The 18,838-nt window shown below is 37.4% G+C and overlaps 1 protein-coding gene and 1 long non-coding RNA gene across 2 annotated transcripts; one reads left to right on the top strand and one right to left on the bottom strand.

The window, feature by feature from the left end:
* Positions 1 to 4,903: 4,903 nt before the first annotated feature.
* LOC131494892 (tigger transposable element-derived protein 1-like) lies at positions 4,904 to 11,372 on the bottom strand. Its single transcript, XM_058699627.1, has 2 exons — positions 11,176 to 11,372; positions 4,904 to 5,433 (listed from the first exon to the last, which is right to left on the bottom strand). Exons 1-2 carry the CDS (start codon positions 11,324 to 11,326, stop codon positions 5,189 to 5,191), a joined length of 396 nt encoding a protein of 131 aa, XP_058555610.1. The 5' UTR covers positions 11,327 to 11,372; the 3' UTR covers positions 4,904 to 5,188.
* Positions 11,373 to 11,451: 79 nt separating this feature from the next.
* On the top strand, positions 11,452 to 16,109 carry LOC131494686 (uncharacterized). Its single transcript, XR_009253556.1, has 3 exons — positions 11,452 to 11,516; positions 13,959 to 14,088; positions 15,653 to 16,109. It is a non-coding gene; the product is annotated as an uncharacterized LOC131494686 (long non-coding RNA).
* Positions 16,110 to 18,838: the final 2,729 nt, after the last annotated feature.

The following is an 18,838-nucleotide window of genomic DNA, read 5'->3' as shown; positions in this document are numbered from 1 at the left end:
GTGTTATGAAAAATAAAGAATGTAGTATAAAGAATAGGTCAGAGTGCAGAAAGACTGATGTCATGCAGAATCCAACAACAACAATAACAGCAACAACAACAACAGCAACAAAGCGTTTCCAGAAACTTACGAAAATAATCTCCAGGAAAGGGGCACTGATTGGATATAAGGACATGAGAGTCATAGCTTTTCCAAGTCATCTCATTTATTAGCCTAGAAAAAATTACCTAGTATCTTGTTCACTTATCACTGGCCAAGAGGTGCTATTTCATAATAGAATATATTTTAGGCCTAATTTGCTTCCACTTGCAATACTATCCATAACTTGGAAAACCACGGGCCTTTGCTACTTGCCCATCATGCTTTGTGTTTTGGCAAAAACTGGAGTTACTGATTTTCGAGGTGCAGATCTGAAAACCCAATTCCCCCTCTTGAGATAAAAACTTCATCAGGGTTTTTTAACAGAAATAATAAATTATTTTTTGTCTTCAAAATGCTGATTATTACTACTGATAAAGTGAAAGACATTAATGCCTATTCTCCCACCCTGAATGGTGGCTGTAATTCTATGACACCTTTTTCAATCAGTAAGAGAGCTTTCCATGACTTCGTATGTATGAAATCACAGTAGAGTTTAATTTCCATAGAAAATTATTTTTCATTACAAGAGCTCCATTTTCTGTCTATACAGTGAAAATGGGCAAGGAGAAACATGTAGAGCCAATAATAGACCTAATTATGGCTTTTCTAGGGAAGTAAAATGTAGCTACAACATGACTGCATTTATAAAGGCTCTTAAATCTCTTTAAATAGAACAAAATTAAGTAATTTACGAGAATTCTTTTTAAAGCAACTCTTAGATAACTTTAAAAGATAAGCACAACCTTCTATCTGTGGTACCGTCCCTTATTTTTAAAAACAAATATTTTGTTAATAAAAATACACCGGACGGGTAGGGAGACTGTAGTTTGGTGCTAGAATACATGAAGTTCAGATCTGACTTTACTACTCAGTAGTTGAATTCTCTTAGTATCCCTAAATTTTAATTTCCTTTTCTGGAAAACTGTAATAATAATGTCAGTGCTCAAATTGGAAGCTTTTTGTAAATTACTATTTGACATGATCTATGAAAATGTAATTTACACATTTATAGGTCAGTATGTTTTTAAGTGTACTATTGAATGTTATATATTTTTTTAAAATACTGCAAACTGCCTCAAAATGATTTTAAAAATAAACAAAGAAATGCACTTTCTGTTTACTTTATGGCTATCTGAAAACATTCTCTTGATAAGCCTTTGTAATTAAAATCACTAACTCGTTTCTTTGCTAAGGAGAAGCAATTTCAGGTTGTCAATATGCTGTGTTGTTTCTTACTGACTTTTAGATATGAAGTCAATATCCTGCCTATCACATTCCTATATGCCTAGTTACTCAGGTGCTATTGAGTAACTTCAATTCCTGTCACAGAAGAGCCACAGCCAGAAGGATGAATTCTCTTGAAGAGCAGCAACCATCAAGGCAAGAGGAGAATGCACATGAGTCTGAGGGGGTGGGCAAGGACACTTTCCGGGAAGGGACTCACCATTCAGCTCCATCACATGGAGGTCCTCAGAGTCCTATTATCCCCTTGCTCCCCATCGCTGACATGAACTCTCCAGACATGATCATTTGATGTCTGAAATATCCTTAGCCTATATCCTTTCTTCCCTATCCCCATCACCTAAATTCAAGCCTTCCTTTCTCTCCTGAGTTATTGGGAGTTATTACCTCCAATCTTGCCTCTTACCAAACCAGTCGTCACCACGCTACCAATTTGTAGGAAAAGAGCAAGCTGAATAAGTCACCCACTTGTTTAAAATTTTTGAATTGAATTCTCTTCTCAGAATAAAATCTGAACTCATTACCACTACATACAAGACCTTTAGAGGTCTTCTTCTGCTCCCTCGCCTACCCAGTCTTTCCTCTGCACCTCGCCTGTGCCGCCTAATTAGGCATTCTCCCTTCTTCATCTGAATGTCTTTTCTAATCATGCTTTTGAAAAATTCTGTTAAGTTTTAAATGAACGAACAAATGGAAAGCAGAATCAGAGCTAGAAATTCAGAGAATAAGCTGTTAGTTGCCAGGGGGAAGGGGTGGGGGGATGGGCAAAATAAGAGAAGGGGAGCGGGAGATACAGGCTTCCGGTTATGGAAGAAGTAAGTCATGGGGATGAAAAGTACAGCATAAATAAACAGTCAATGCTACTGTAATAGCCTCGTGTGGCATCACATGGTAGCTACACTTGTGATAAGCATACATAACATGTAGAGAAGTTCGATCACTATGCTGCACGCCTGACACTAACATAACATTGTGTCACCTACATCCAAATAAATATGGTTTTAAAAAAGGGTAAGCTTTATCAGAATGCTAATTACATACCATATAATCAGCACATTTAAAGTGTACAAGTCAATGGATTTTACTACATTCACGGGCTTCTGCAGCCAACACCACAGGCAATTTCAGAATATTTCACCACCTCAATAGAAGCCCTGTATCCTCTTGCCATCATGTCCCCCACAGCACACAATCTCTCTTTTCCTCTCCAGCCCTAAACATTCACTAATTTACCTGACGTCTCCATAGATTTGCTGTCTTGGATATTCCATTTAAGTGGAATGAACTTCCCATATGTGAACTTTTATGACTGGCTTCTTTCACTTTGTATAAAATTACTGTCAGTGATACAGAATTACATTAATATTGGTACTATATTCCTGTTCATGGCTGAGTAATAGTCCATTCTCTGAATACATCATTTTGTTTTATCAGTTACTCATCAGTAGATGGACATTTGACTGGATTTTACCTTTTGGCTACTATGAATACTCCTGCTGTAAGCATCTTTGGGTGTGAACACCTGTTTTCATTTCTTTTGCATGTACTTGAGATTAGAATTTCTGGGCCATATGGTAACTCTATGTTTCACCATTTGAGAAATTGCCAGGCTGTTTTCCAAAGAGGATGCATCATTTTAAAATCCCACCACCAGTGTAAAAGCGTTCTAATTTTCCTACACCCTTGCCAATAGCTGTTATTATTTGACTTTTTAACTCTAGCTATCCTAGTTCAAGTGAAGTAATATCTTTGATCTGCGTTTCCCTGAAGATTAAAGATATCAAGGATCTTTTCATGTGAATATTGTCCATTTGTATATCTTCCTCACATAAAAGTCTCTTCAGATCCTTAAAATTGTTTTCTCTTATTATGGAGTTGTAAGGGTTATTTGCATTCTGCACTCAAGCCCCTTTTCAGATATATGATTTGCAAACATTCTCTCACATTTGGCGGTGAGCCTTCTTACTTTACTAACAGTGCCCTTTGAAGTACAAAACTGTTTAATTTTGATGTAACCCAATGTATCTATTTTCATGTTGTGGTTTCTGTTCTTGCTGTCATATTTAAGAATATTTTGACAAATCTGAGATCAGGAATATTAATCCAATGTTTGTTTTTTCCTAAGAATTTATAGTTTTAGTGTAGGATCCACTTTCAGGTACTTTTGCATATTGTGTTTATATCTATTTGTCTCAGCACCATTGCTGAAAGACTACTCATTCCCCATAGAATGGTCTTGGTAGCCTTGTAAAAAATCAATTGAACACATGGTTTTATTTCTAGAATCTTAACTCTATTCCATTGATTATATGTCTATATTTGTACCAATACCACACTGTCTTGATTACTGTCGTTTTATAGTAAAATCTGAAATTGGGGATTCCACATTCTCCTACTTTATTCTTTTTATTCAAGATTGATTTGGCTATTTTGTACCCCTTAAAATTCCTTATGAAATTTTATAATCGGCTTTCAGTTTATACAAAGTAGTCAACTGGAATTTCAATAGTATTGCACTGAATCTTTATCTTAATTTGGGGAATATTGCCATCTTATGATAAGTTTTCTGTTTCGTGAGATTTTTTTCCATTTAATTTGATCTCTAGTATGATTCGGCAATGTTTTATAGTTCTCTGTGTATACATTTGCATTCTCTTAGTGAAATTTATTTCTAAGTATTTTTTTTCTTTTTAATGCTACTGTACGTGGAATTATACAGTAATTAAGCTTTAAGACTGTTTATATTGCATGTATGTAGAAAAACATTTGATTATTCATATTGATCTTATATCCTGCAAACTTGAAGGGCTTGTTTATGCTTTTAATTATTTTTGCATGGACTTTACATGACAGGTCACATCATCTGCAAACAGAGATAGATTTACTTCTTCCTTTTTTTTTTTTTTCAACATTTTTTATTTATTTTTGGGACAGAGAGAGACAGAGCATGAACGGGGGAGGGGCAGAGAGAGAGGGAGACACAGAATCGGAAACAGGCTCCAGGCTCCGAGCCATCAGCCCAGAGCCTGACGCGGGGCTCGAACTCACGGACCGCGAGATCGTGACCTGGCTGAAGTCGGACGCTTAACCGACTGCGCCACCCAGGCGCCCCGATTTACTTCTTCCTTTTGAAAATAAGTTTTTTTTTTTCTTCTTTCTTTCTCTTACCTAATACTCTGGAAATAAACTACAGTAAAATGTTGAATAGAAGTGATTAGAGTGGACATTTTTGTCTTATTCCTGAACTCAGAGGGAAAGCATCCTATCTTTCACAATTAAATACATGAAGCTAGCTTAGGATTTTCATAGATACCCTTCATCAGGTTGAAGGTGTTTCCTTCTACAGGCATACCTTGGAGATATTGTGGGTTCAGCTCCAGAGCACTGCAGTAAAGTAGATATTGCAATAAAGTGAGTCAAATCATTTTTTCGGTTTCCCAGTACTCGTAAAAGTTAGGTTTACACTATGCCATAATCTGTTAGGTATGCAATAGTATTGTGTCTTAAAAAACAATGTACATTCCCTATTTTAAAAGTACTTTATTGCTAAAACAAAATGCTAACTATCACCTCAACTTTAGCAAGTCATAATCTTTTTTTCTCGGGAAGGATCTCGCCTCACTGTTGATAGCTGCTGACTGATAAAGGTGGTGGTTGTTGACGGCTGGTGTGGCTGTGATTTCTTAAAATAAGCCAACAAAATTTGCCTCATCAATTGGCTCTTCCTTTCACAAATGATATCTCTGTAGCAGGGAATACTGTTCCATCACATTTTACCCACAGTACATCTCCTTTCAAAACTGGGTCAAATCCTCTCAAACCCTGCAGCTGCTTTATCAACTAAGTTCATGTAATACTGTAAATCCTTTGTTGTCATTTCATCAGTCTTCACAGCATCTTCACTGGGAGTAGATTCCACCTCAAGGAACCGCTTACTTTGCGCATCCCTAAGAAACAACTCCTCATCCGTAAAAGTTTGATCATGAGATTGCAGCCATTCAGACACATCTTCAGGCTCCACTTCTAGTCCTCTGGCTGTTTCCTCCATCTCTGCATTCAGAACACATTAAATATTTACCAGTTAAGTTTGCTATGTTATATGGACTGGTTTGTGGCACCCTAACCCAGTCACCATAACATCAAAGATAACTGCTCACCATCACAAATGTAATAATGAAAACGTTTGAAATGTTGTGGGAATTACCAAAATGTGACACAAAGACACGAAGTGGGCAAATGCTTTTGGGAAACGGTGTTAATAGATTTTCTCGATGCAGTAGTGCCACAAACCTTCAATTTGTTAAAAACCACAGTATTTGCAAAGTATTGGACAGAGTCCAATAAACGAGGCGTGCCTATATTCCAGTTTGTTGAGTGTTTTTGTCAAAAAGGGCACACGGTTTTGTCGAATGCCTTTTCTACACCAATTTTGTATTTCTGAGATAAATCCCACTTGGCCATTATGTATAATTCTTTTTATGTTTCTAGATTCAGTTTAATAGTATTTTATTGTGGGTTTTGGAATCCATATTCATAAAAGATACTGCTCTATGGCATCCTTTGAAGTCTTTGTCTAGTTTTTGAAATTACAGTAGTGCTGGCCTCATAGAATGAGATTGAAAGTGTTCTCTCTGCTTCTATTCACAGGAGAGTTTACAATGTTGGTGTTACTTCTTCCTTAATTGATGGGGAAGCTGTCTGGGATATGAGCTTTCCTTTAATGGTTACTAACTCAATCTCCTTAGTTGTTTTTAGACAATAATCAATTCAGATCATCTATATCTTCTGGAGCCATACAATTATTCATAGCATTTTTTTCATAATGCTCTTCATTTCTTTAAAGTTAGCCGTAATATATATATATATATATATATATATATATATATATATATCTTCAATCAAGCTAAAGTTTTGTGAGTTTTTCTGCTCTTGTCAGAGTCAGCTTTTGTTTTTATTGATATTCTCTATTATTTTTCTATTATCTATTCAATGTCCACTCTAATAAATTTTATTTCTTTTCTTTAGGTGACTTTTGTTTTCTTTCTCCAGGTTCCTAAGGTAAAAGGTTAGGTTATTGATGTAAGATATTTATTCTTTCTTTATGTAAGCACTAAGGTATAAATTTCCCTCTAAGTACTGCTTTAGCAGCATCCCAGAAGTTTTTGTATGTTTTGATATGTTGTGTCTTCGTTTTCATTCATCTCAAAAGTATTTTCGCATTTTCCTTTGATTTCTTATTTGACCTATTCATTTTTATATACGAAGTGCACTTTAATTTTTTTTTTTGTACTGGTTATTTATTTTTGAGATAGAGAGAGAGTACAAGTGGGAGAAGGGCAGAGAGAAAGGGATTCAGAATCCAAAGCAGGCTCTGGGCTCTGTGCTGTCAGCAAAGAGCCTGATGTGAGGCTTGAACTCACAAACCGTGAGATCATCACCTCAGTCGAAGTCAGATGCTTAACTGACTGAACCACCCAGGTGCCCCTGAAGTACACTTTTAATTGCTTACATATTTATAAGTTTCCAACTTCTTTCTGTTTTTGATTTTTAATTTCATTCCATTGCAGTCAGATAACATATCTGGTTTTATTTCTATTGTTTTCAACTTATTGAGGTTTATTTTACAGCCCAAAACGTGGTATATCCTGGAAAGTGTTCCATGCGCCCTTGAGAACATTGTGCATTCTGGGATCGTTGGGTACTGTGTCCTTTATATGTCTTTTACGTTTACTTGGTTTATAGTGTTATTCAATAGTCTATTTCCTTGCTGATCATTTTCCTTGTCATTCTGTTCATTATTAAAAGTGAGATACTGAAGTCTCCAAATATGATTGTTTAATTTTCTCTTTCTCCCTTCATTTCTGTCATTGTTGTTTCAATCATTCTGGTTCTCTATTAATTAGTTCCACATATGGTTGTAATTGTTGTATTTACCCCAGGGATAAACCCTATTTCACAGTGAATGATCCTTTTAATGTGCTGCTGAATTTGGTTTGCTAGTATTTTTTTCCAGTTTTCCTCAAACTGATTTCTAGTTTCATGCCACTGTGGTTAGAGAAGATACTTAGTATGATTTCAATCTTAAATTTGCTAAGACTTGTTTTGTGGCCAAAATATGGTCTATCCTAGAAAATGTTGCATGCACCCTTGAGTCATATGTGTACTCTGCTTTTGTATATGTTTGTTAGAGTCCATTTGGTCTATAGTGTTCAAATCTTGTTTCCTTATTGATTCTCTGCCTGGGTGATCCATTGTTAAGAGTGGAATATTAAGTCTCCAGCTGTTAACTGTATTACTGTTTATTTCTGTTTATATCTCTGCTAATTTTTGCTTTATATTTTTAGGTGCCTGATTTTGGCTCACAAATATTTATAATTATTGTCTTCTTGACACATTGGGAACTTTACCATTTATATAGTAGCATTCTTTGTCTCTTTTTTACCATTTTTAGTTGAAAGCATATTTTGTCTGGTATAAGTATAGTTATCCCTGCATTTTTTCCCCTTTTGGTTACCATTTTCTTGAAATCTCTTTTTCCATTTCTTTACTCTCTGTCTACGTGTATCTTTAAGGCTAAAGTGAGTCTCTTATGGGCAGAATATTATTGGATTCTTTTTATCTACTTAACCATTTTATGTCTTTTAATTAGCTAATTTAATCCATTTATGTCTAAAGTAATTATTGATAGGTAAGGACTTACTATTGTCATTTTGTTGTTCCCTGGTTGTTTTGTAGATTCATTGTTCTTCGCTTTTTAACCTGCTGTCATTTTTAGTGTTTTGATGTCTTTGATATCAGTAGACTTCAAGTTCTTTATTATGTCTGTTTGTGTAATTGCTACAGGACTTTCCGTTGTGATGTTGCCATAAGACCTACATAAAATATCTTGAACTTATACCATCTTATTTCATACTAATAACAATGTAACTTCAATTAATGCATAACCTTTAGACTTTTCCTTCTTCTCTTCCTCACATTTTAGTTATTGGTATTACATGTTTGCTTTTTTTATACATTCTATAACTAATAGATTATTGCAGCTAGGGTTATTTTTGTTACATTCTTTTTAAAAAATCTTTCAACTAGATTTTTAAGTGAATTATGCACCATTATATTGAAGATCTAACTATGACCATATACTTATCATTACCCAGTGAGATTTATATTCCTTTCTAGGGTTTTATAATGTTAATTAGCATTCTTTCACTTCTATTTAAAGAACTTCTTTAGCATTTCTTGTAAGGATGGTCTGGTACCAAGAAACTCCCTCAACTTTAGTTTGAGATCTCCCTCCTTCATTTCTGAAAGGGCAGTTTCACTGTGTATAAATTTTTTGATTGACAGCTATTTTCTTTCAATATTTTGAATATGTCATTTCATTCCATTCTAACCTGAAAATTTTCTGTTGAGAAAACTGCCAGTGTTCTTATGTAGGTTCCCTTTTATGTAACTTTTCTTTTTTTCTCTTGCTGCTCCTTACAATTCTTTGTCTGTGACTTTTGGCAATTTAAGTGTATTGTGTCTTGGTATTGCTCTATTCATTTCAACCTATTTAGGGCCTTTTAGGTCTCATGGACCTGGATACACATTTCTCTATCCAGGCTTAAGATATTTTCAGCTGTTATGGCTTTAAATGTACTTTGGTCACTTTCTTTTTTCCTACTCTTTTTGAAATTCACATAATGCATTTTTTTTTACTATGTCTCATAATTCCTATAGGCATTCTTCACTCTTTTCTCTCTTTGTTTCTCTTTACTCCTCTGATGTGGTAATTTACAATGCCCTCTGATCCGGGTCACTGATTCTTTCTTCCAAACGGTCAAATCTACTTTTGGAACTATATTCAGTTATTCATTTCAGTAGTGTATTTTTTTAATTCTAGATTTATGGATTTTTGTTTTTTGTTTGGATAGTTGCTATTTCCTTGTCAAACTTCTTGTTTTGTTCATGAATCATTTACCTAATTTTGCTTGGGGAAAATGTGCTTTCTTGTAGCTCACTAAACTTTGTTAAGGGGCTTATCCCTGAATTCTTTGCCTGACAGTTCACAGATCTCTATTTCTTAGGGTCGGTTATTGAAGCTTTATTAGTTTTCTTCGATTGTCCCATATTTAGCTGATGATTCATGACCCTTGATTTCTTATGTTGATATCTGCATATTTGAGTAATTGTGCTCCTCTTCCAGACTTTATAGATTTGTTCTGGCAGAGACCATTCTTCACCCAAACACTCAACTCAGTTTGGGTTTCTGGGTGTGTCTGATGGTAATGTCCTTGGGCAGGTAAGACTTGCTAGTATGGTCTATTTTGGGGCAAGATGAACGTTTGAGCTCTGAGGATGGGCATGGGCTGGGGGGGGAGGATGTGCCTCTGCTGAGAACAGTTGGATAGAAATTCTGTTTTGGTTCTCTAACCAAGTAAGGCTGTGGGATGGGCTCTGTGGCTGCCTGGTTTCTCTGGCCAGGCTTACTATGTGGTTGAGACTGCGTAACATATTAGTAACAGACAGGAGTATGAATTAGCTTGCCTGCCTTAGCAGGGAAGCAAGACAGGATCCATGACCTGCATAGCTCTTTGTTTGGGTACCTGAATCAGGCCAGAGTATTCATTGAATTCCCTGGTCAGGTGAGGCCACAAGACTTGTTCTGTCATGGGGGAAGCCAAGGTCTGTGATCGCTGTTCAAGTGCCACTGTCTGTAGGGCTGTTGAATTGGCTGTGTGCTCTGGTTATGTTCCTTGGCCTTGGGCTGAAGGCTATACTCAGCAATGCTATGAATTAGATTTCCTTCTTGGCAGCAGCAAGGGAAACAGCTCTAACATCAGTAAACCTCTTTGTTGTTTTAAGCCAACATGCACCCCAAGTTTCATAGCCAAATGGGGCCACTGGATTTGTTTTGCAAATTATTGGTTCTGTCTACCTTTCTCTAGAATTGTGCATTGTTGGGCTGTACCGCTTCTAGGAGTTCTACTAGCCTTTCTGGTCAGATGGAACTGGAAAACATCTCCACAATGGGTGGGGCTATGTCTAGACTCCCTTGCTTGAAAAGGAAGGACAGGGGCTACTCCAGGTTACTTTCAATTTCCCAAACAGGCTCTCCTCTTGGAAAGGCCTGATGACCACCCTTAGCCTTGCCTATGAATTAATCTCTATACCTGTGCATAGCACAGGACGCCTCCATGCCAAGGTTTTGCTCTATGAGTGATCACCTTTGCCCATCAGCCTCTGGGCTCTAGGGCTGCTCACTCAGCTTCCAGAGGTTGTCTTCATTCCTCCTGATCAGATGGGGCTGGAAGACGCTCTCCCTAGCAGATAGGGCCATGACTCCATTCCTTGCCTGAGCATGGGAAATGGGGCTCTGGTGCTGGCAAACCTCCTTGTCTGAGGATCAGGAAGATCTGTACCTCACCGAGTTCCCTGGTCAGAATGCGTCCTCAACTTGGTTCTGTAGATAAGCCAAGCCTCTGGCTGGGATGACTCCTTAGGCTCTGCAGATGGGAACTCAGCTCTCCAAGATCCATGTGTTTTCTGGTTGTCGGTTGTTGCAAGTCCCTTACCTTTATCACAGACAGATACTCAGTGGCTGAGCCCTACTGGTTTTCCTGCCATCCCTGTGGGGTGAGATCAGAACAGGTGCTCCTACAAATTGCCCCCATTGTTGGAGGAGGGGGCTAATTGTCCCCTATGGGCAATCTTTTCGCCTGGAGGACACAGAGGCTCAGGGGAGAAAGCTCTGTGTGGTTGTGGACTATCCTGGGGGAGACGCAAGGCAGTCAGCATGTAGCCGTTTCTTACCCGTCCAGTCTGTTTGGGCTCTGAGGTGCAGGGGCTCCATCATCGTCACCCACTGATGCCAGGATTCTCTCAGTGATGTCTTGCTCATAAATAGGTGATAGTTATTCTTCTCGTGAGAGGGAGTGAAGTAAGGAACCACCTGTGTCACCATTTTCGTGACCTTGCTCTACAGTTCACGGCATTTTAGGTCAAAATGGTGTTCTAGGAACGAGTCATTGGCTCTGAAGATGCTAATTATGATGTAAAGAGAGGATTCACGGCACTTTCTAATTCAGACTTTTCAGGAGCTGACTGTGTGCTGGTACCACATTGATCGTTCTACTTAGTCAAAGGCATAACAGGTGATCAAATAATCATGTCAGCGGCATGCTGGGTCCATCTCTGAACTAGGCAAGATACCTGGTTTTTAAATTCCTCTCTAACATTTTTCACATGTGGAAATCGCTGAACCTTGCTGAACTTTAATTTCTTCATTAGCCAATGTACCTCTTATCTCCTAAGGGACTTTGTAAGAAAGAAAGTAGACAAAGAATGTTAACGCACTGCAAAATGATAAAGGGTGAGGTGGAAATGCCCATTAAAGGAAAGGCTGAGATCAACCTTTGGCTTCTAACTTTCAAGCTACAAAGGCTCAGACAAGTTGCTTTGAGTTTCATTTTCTTTTTTGAAAATAGGATTATAAAAATAATCTTTAAAGGTTGTCTTATTGAGTCTATGCAGTGTACCCGTAGAAGATAATATCTAAATTTGAGGTATCCTTGTTATTAAAATTGCTATAAATGCATGGCATTTCTTAGATGTTATGGAATCCTAAGACAGTTAAACACATTATTATCACAAGGAAAAAATTGCACTACAGGATTAAACAAAAAAGAAAAAAAAGACACATTAAAATACCATTTTTTAAAGCAAAAGTCCACACTTGGCATTTGTGCCTTTTTCCTAATTAAAAATGTTTGTACATGTGCTTAAGGAGTACATTGAAATAAAGAATTTAAAAATAACTTTAAAAAAAAGATTAGAATAGGGGTGCCTGGGGGGCTCAGTGGGTTTAGTGAGTAACTCTTGGTTTTGGCTCAGGTCATGGTCTCATGGTTCACGGGTTCGAGCCCTGTGTCGGGTTCTGCACAGACAGCACAGTGCCTGTTTGGGATTCTTTCTCTCCCTCCCTATCTGCCCCTGCCCTGCTTGTGTGCACACACACACTCTCTTTCTGAATTCTCTGAACGATAAATAAACATTTTAAAAAAGAGACTAGAATATATTCTGTTTTAAAAATACGTATTTTCTTTTTTTTTTTTTAATTTTTTTTTTTAACATTTATTTATTTTGAGACAGAGAGAGACAGAGCATGAACAGGGGAGGGGCAGAGAGAGAGGGAGACACAGAACCGGAAGCAGGCTTCAGGATCTGAGCCATCAGCCCAGAGCCCGACGCGGGGCTCAAACTCACAGAACGTGAGATTGTGACCTGAGCCGAAGTCGGACGCTTAACCGACTGAGCCACCCAGGCGCCCCAAAAATACGTATTTTCAAAGAGATATCGGTTAGAAATTATGGCATCAATTGCTACAAAAATGAGGTTTTCCTACCAGGTAAGCAAAGAAAAAGATATTGATGATTTCCTTAGATGATCCAGGCAAGGCGCTATGAAGACAAAATAGCCAGTTTTCAGCTACTTTAGTAATTGGAAACACTAAGAATGTTAATAATTTGGCCTTATTTAAGGATGCCTATGAAGACCATAATATAAAATGGTGGTATCCACTGTTCATTTAGTTAGAAAATCTTTCTATGCACCCTAGTATCCATGCGAACGAGTGCGTTTTTCCCCTACCGTGTCTTGAAGCTTGAACTCCTAAACGACTATGTCAGAGCGTCTTTTACACGCCCCCAACCGCACCCCCAAAGCTCTAGAAGAGAGATGATTTTTTCTCTGGCGGTACACCGTGTACAGATACATTTGGCATGGCCCAAAATCAGGCAGAAAAATGTTAAACCCCTCTCATCCTCAGGTACCTGCTAAGAAGGGATTGTGTGACCGGCTTGTGAGAACCAGGGTGTAGGAAAGGACTTTACACTAAACTGTGCTTTTTAAGGAGCGTAGATGACATTTCAGGGTTCGGTATCTACAGGGAGCCAGTTCCCAAATGACATCAGTAGGAGGCAGCAGAGCATAGTGCTGAGAACACGCACCGGGGCGCTGCTCTGCCTGGGCGGGAGCCCCGCTCTTCATGCTGCTGAGACTTTGGACGGAAAATTTACACCCTCTGTGCCTAGATTTCTTGCGCTATCAAACAGATTAGTAAAAGTACAGGGGCACCTGGGAGGCTCAGTCAGTTAAGCGTCTGACTTCAGCTTAGGTCATGGAGTCACATCTCCTGGGTTCAAGCCCCACTTGGGGCTCCGTGGTGACAGCTGGAACCTTGAACGTGCTTCGGATTCTGTGTCTCAGTCTCTCTCTGCCCCTCCCCGCCCCCCCCAAATAAATAAACACTAAAAGTACTATTTCCTAGAATTGTGGGTATTAAATTAGTTACCATATTCAAAGTACTTAGAATCTTACCTCACAGACCTGAATCTTACCTGCTATGTAATGAACAAACCAAGGAAGGAAGTACAGGTAGTTTTTTGAGCAAAGGTTATTGTTTTTAAACTAGGCCACACAAGTATTTGTTGAATAACGATTGTGAACAATTCATTTAACTTGACAACTATTTATTGAACATCATTCATCATATTAACAGTTATTCATATTAATCAGAACCCTAATTATTATTATAGGATGAGGAGACACTGACTCCAGCCCCAGGGAATTTACAACTACAGGTTGAATTTGCCACTAAAGGTTGAATTTGCCACTTCAAGATTCAACGCGCACAACTGTTCACGACTGGAGGACCAATGCTTATTTGTAAAGATCATTTTACCTCATCCTGCAATCAAAGAGAAGGGAATTTTTGTTTCCTTTTGAATCCCATTCACATATCTTTATGTAAATATGCTTTTCATGGTATCCTTCAGTCTTTCATCTGATGTTTCACACCTACTAATTCCTTTTTTTTTTTTTTTTTCCTGAGTGTTCTTTTTTCTTTTACAAGATGGACAAGAGATTGTTTTCAATGTAGGCTGTATAAGATATTTTCTGCCTAGGGGATATTTACGTTCCATAGCATAAATTTCTGGTATAGCTGAATAAGCATGGGAATTCCTGGCTGCTTTCCTATGTACTGGAAGAGACACTGTGTATATGTCTTTGCTCCTTGAGAGAAACCTAACCGCCAAGCAGCAATATACTGTTCTAGCTCTAGGCCGCTGTGTCCCACAAATGGGTTCGTGCAGTGTCAAATCCGAAGAGTGTCACGCACACAAATGTCCGTGGTCTCCTCGACAGTAGCAAAACCCATTCATGATTGAATCCAAAAAAAGGCCAAAATTGGCCTGGAGGCCCAAAAGTGGCACTCTGGACTCAGCAGTAAGCACAGTCAGCGCAGTTAATTTTTCTCCTGTACGCATAATTTAAGTCATGCACACACATGTGTACACAATAAGTAATCCTAGAAGTGAGGGCCGCGGGGAGTAAAATAGTAACAACAGCTCTTAGTTATTGAGCAGCTAAGAGAGTCAGATACTGAACTAAGTCGTTCCTCGCCGGTAGATCACTCATAACTTACCTGTATTAACATCTCCTCTATTACACATAAAGACACTAAGATTCAGGAGGGTAGGAAAACTCTCCAGAGCTCACTGGTAAGCCCCAGGAATAGGTTATAAACCCTGGTCCTACCTAAGCTAAAGCCTACGCTGTGAAATACTACACTGCTCCATAGCACACAGGAGCTAACAAATTGATTATCATTCTCCATGATATCATGGCTCTCTCTTCTTTAGCCCTGGGCTCCTTAGACCTGACCTATATTCTAGGTATCCAAAGACTCAGTAGTAAACTACCTGCTTCATGCTATCCCCACATATAGCACAATTTTGAGTATATTTTCATGCTAATTCATATATGATTGCTACAACTAATGCTATGATAATATAAATAATGTGTATATATATAATTATTCAATTACTGAGTGAAAGGATGTTAATGGTAAAATCCGGAAGACTCAGACAACAGACCTAGAAAGTTAAGAGCCAAGGAAGACATATGGTACTAAATAAGAAAAAGTTATGTTTACATCAAAAATTCTTTTTACCATGCATAGCATTTTTCCAAGGAATAAATCAATAGGAAATGCTCTAAGATAAATATTTTGAAAAGGTATTTAAGTGCCCACTCCCTAACCAAACCTGACAGGATATATCGTTTTCCATCTGCAGTTTTATGAGACTGCACCTTCCTCCGGGAGTATGATGGGAAGGAATAAAGCATTGTTGTCTCACTTGCTTCATTTGGAATGTCTTTGAGTGATGTTGCAAGTTCAGATTTCTGGGTTTTGAATCTTAATCTTCTTTTCTATCCCTTTTGACAGTGTCCTTTACTGAGTGATGTCTCAACATCAACCTTTCCCGAAATGTCTGATGTAGGTTGTGAAAAGCTCGCCGCGTGTCAGGCAAGGTGGCCTGTGAAAATAACCAGGAAGATGTAGCAAATAGACTGTCTGCTGCAATTTACAAGGATGCAATTAAGGAGATTATAGAACCTGCCCAAGATCACACACACGCACAGTAAGTTAGGATGCTGACAAGACGGTCTGAGAGTAGCGCTTTATGCTCCAAGTTGAGATATTACACAGTCTCTCTGGCGACCCATTTCTGTGTTTCCATCTTTAATATTATACCCATTTCTTTATTCCAAATTTTAACTCATATAAATTCTTTACATCGTATGTACTGAGGATGACTATACACAAAATCTAAAATACACACTAAACATTCACATGCGACACGTAAATGCATAATTCAATTAAAGACAAATCTGGCAAACTTGATGAATCTGGTACTGGCCCTGATCCACCCACGTCAGCCAGCCTTCACCGTTTCCATGAGTGGAGACCCCGTCTCCAGTCCTTTACCCTGTGTGTCTTTACTTGGAAGCATTCCTTTTTGGCTACAGCATTCTACCTAAGCGCCTCCCAGGAGCAGTCCTCTAGCGTGCATCTTCAGAGCTGATGGATGAACAGCCTGACCCCTTTACTTCCCGGACTGTGGAGAGTGTGTCTGAGGTACACAGTCTTTGTCACATGCCGCAGAACCCCCTTACTCTGGGCTCAGTCACCTGCTATTGCTTCCTATTCTTCTCTAATTCACCCCTTCCCTTGGAAAAGACTCATGGAATCATCTCTGAAATAAATGCTGTGCATCCAAATCCTTGTCTCAGGATCTTCCCAGGAAACTCAAACTATGCTATGGAATGAAAATATACAATCTAACTCTGTTATACATATACGAGTCACACTTTAAATTAAAAGATAAAGTTTTGAGAATGCAATACTTAAAATACAGCAAAAGCACCAAAAATAGCCTCTGTCATTATACCGATATGAAACAAAATGTACTTTAAGGTAAGAGAATTTTTCTGGAGATAAATAAGGACATTTCTAAACAATAAAGATTCCAATTCACTAAAAAGCTGTATGATTCTTAATCTCTGTAACATAACCTCAGAAAAATAGATATAATAATTCTAAATCTGTCTAATTTAGTTTCAAAATAGATAAGGCAAAAAATGAGAGAATTAAATGGAGAGAAGAAAAGTCCATAATCATTGTGGGAGATGTTAAAATGTTTCAAAATAATTGAGAAAATCTAAGTGGACAGGAAAACCAGTGTTCACTGATATAAAAAAATCTGAGTAACACATTAAGAAATTGTGTAACGTAGCTATGAATACATAATTAAGAAACTTGACCTCATTTACATATATAGAACACAACATTGAAGAATGAAGAATTTATAGTTCTTTGAGGTACATATTGAACAATAATAAAAATGACCATATGCTGGGCCATAAAGAGAGCCTCAATAAATTTCAAAGGATTGACTTCATTCAGAGTATGTCCTCTGACTAGAGTGGCATTAAGGTAGAAATTAATAACCAAGAGAAAAGTGTAAAGATTCCATAGTTCTTAAGTATAAAATGACACATTTCTAAATAATTTATAATATTTGTAAAACACACAGAAAGTAGAAATATTTTGAACTAAATTATAATAAGAGCACAACATATCAAAACACGTTGGATGCATCTAAAACAATGCTGTAGTGAAAAATTTGTAATACTAAGTGCATATATTGAGAAGAAAACCTGAAAATCAATAAGATAAATCTTCATATCAAAATGATAGAAAAAGAACAAATTTAACCCAAAGTTGAAAAAGATGGTAAGAAGACAAGGTTTATGTAGTAGAAAACAAACATGTATTAGGAAAAAAATAACAAATTCCAAAAGTTGATTATTTGTAAAATTAATAAAATTTATAAATTTATAGCAAAACTGATAAAAAAAAGTGGGATAGAAAACTTTATTTGATATAAGAATTGGAAAAGCAGATATCACTGCAGAACTACTGACATTCAGAAATATACTAAAATAATATCATGCTAAATCAATGCCAATAATTTGACAATTGGCATGCAATGAAAAATCATAATTTCCCGAAATGGCAGAAGAAGCAGCATAAGATCTGAATATATCTGTTATAAATCATTCTTGTAAATCCTTCCTCAGGATTCAACCTTGGTAGTTGGAGCCCTGAATTCTCTCAAATATTAAATTAGGGAATGTTTTTGACCTTATGCAAATTCCACAGGTAATAATGATAAAGGGAACACATTCCAAAAATTTTTGTGAGGTCAGCGTATGCCTAAAAAAGACAAGAAACAAAAATTTACAAACGGATCTCTGTCACAGATACAAGTATCTTAAGCCAATTAGCAAGTTAATACTCATATAAAATTATACTATATACTGATTAAACAGGTTTATTCCCCTGAAGCAAATGGTTTCAAATAAGAAAGTCAATCAATAATGACTCACCGTATTAGTAGGAAATAGAAATCACAATAATCTCAAAATCACATGATGATCTTCAATACCTGGAAACACCCATCCTCTCACCCCGACAGGTGACTGAGTCGTCCAGAGCTCAGAACCACAATGAGTCCTCTGCTGAAACTATACCATAGTTTCTTCTCATGCACGTCTGTTCATCCTTGCCCTTTCGTCTTCTCGGCATTCCTTGAAACACCTCCCAGGCACTGTCCCCCATCTCATAAGCAGCTTTCTGAGGAACCCAGACAGCTGCATCCTGATTTTATCTTTTGAATGCTTGTCTAACAGCCCAGGAAATTGAAGGACCATAACTCTATGTCCACCTGACACATTATAGCTCTTTTCCTCTCTAACCCCAGGTCACCAAGCATCCAACACTTTCTTGAGTACTGATTTAATATTCCTTTGTATTATTTTCTTCAAGTACATGGTCAAATGTGAAATATGAAAACTCTATCACAGATACATGTTACACACATTACATGTAAATTATGGATATTCACAAATATATAATTTGGCCAAATTTAATATGCAATCTTATTAATGTATCATATATTCCAGTCTACTAGTTTAGCAGCTGTGTTAGACTTTTACATACTTATATATTATAATTTTTATTTAAAGCAAGACAAAATGAAATCTCATCCTTTCATTTGAAATTTGA

The sequence above is a fragment of the Neofelis nebulosa genome, chromosome 14 (genome assembly GCF_028018385.1).
Source record: "Neofelis nebulosa isolate mNeoNeb1 chromosome 14, mNeoNeb1.pri, whole genome shotgun sequence".
NCBI lineage: Eukaryota > Metazoa > Chordata > Mammalia > Carnivora > Felidae > Neofelis > Neofelis nebulosa.
Note: the sequence above shows the minus strand (reverse complement) of the source record. Positions and strands in the feature narration are given on the sequence as shown.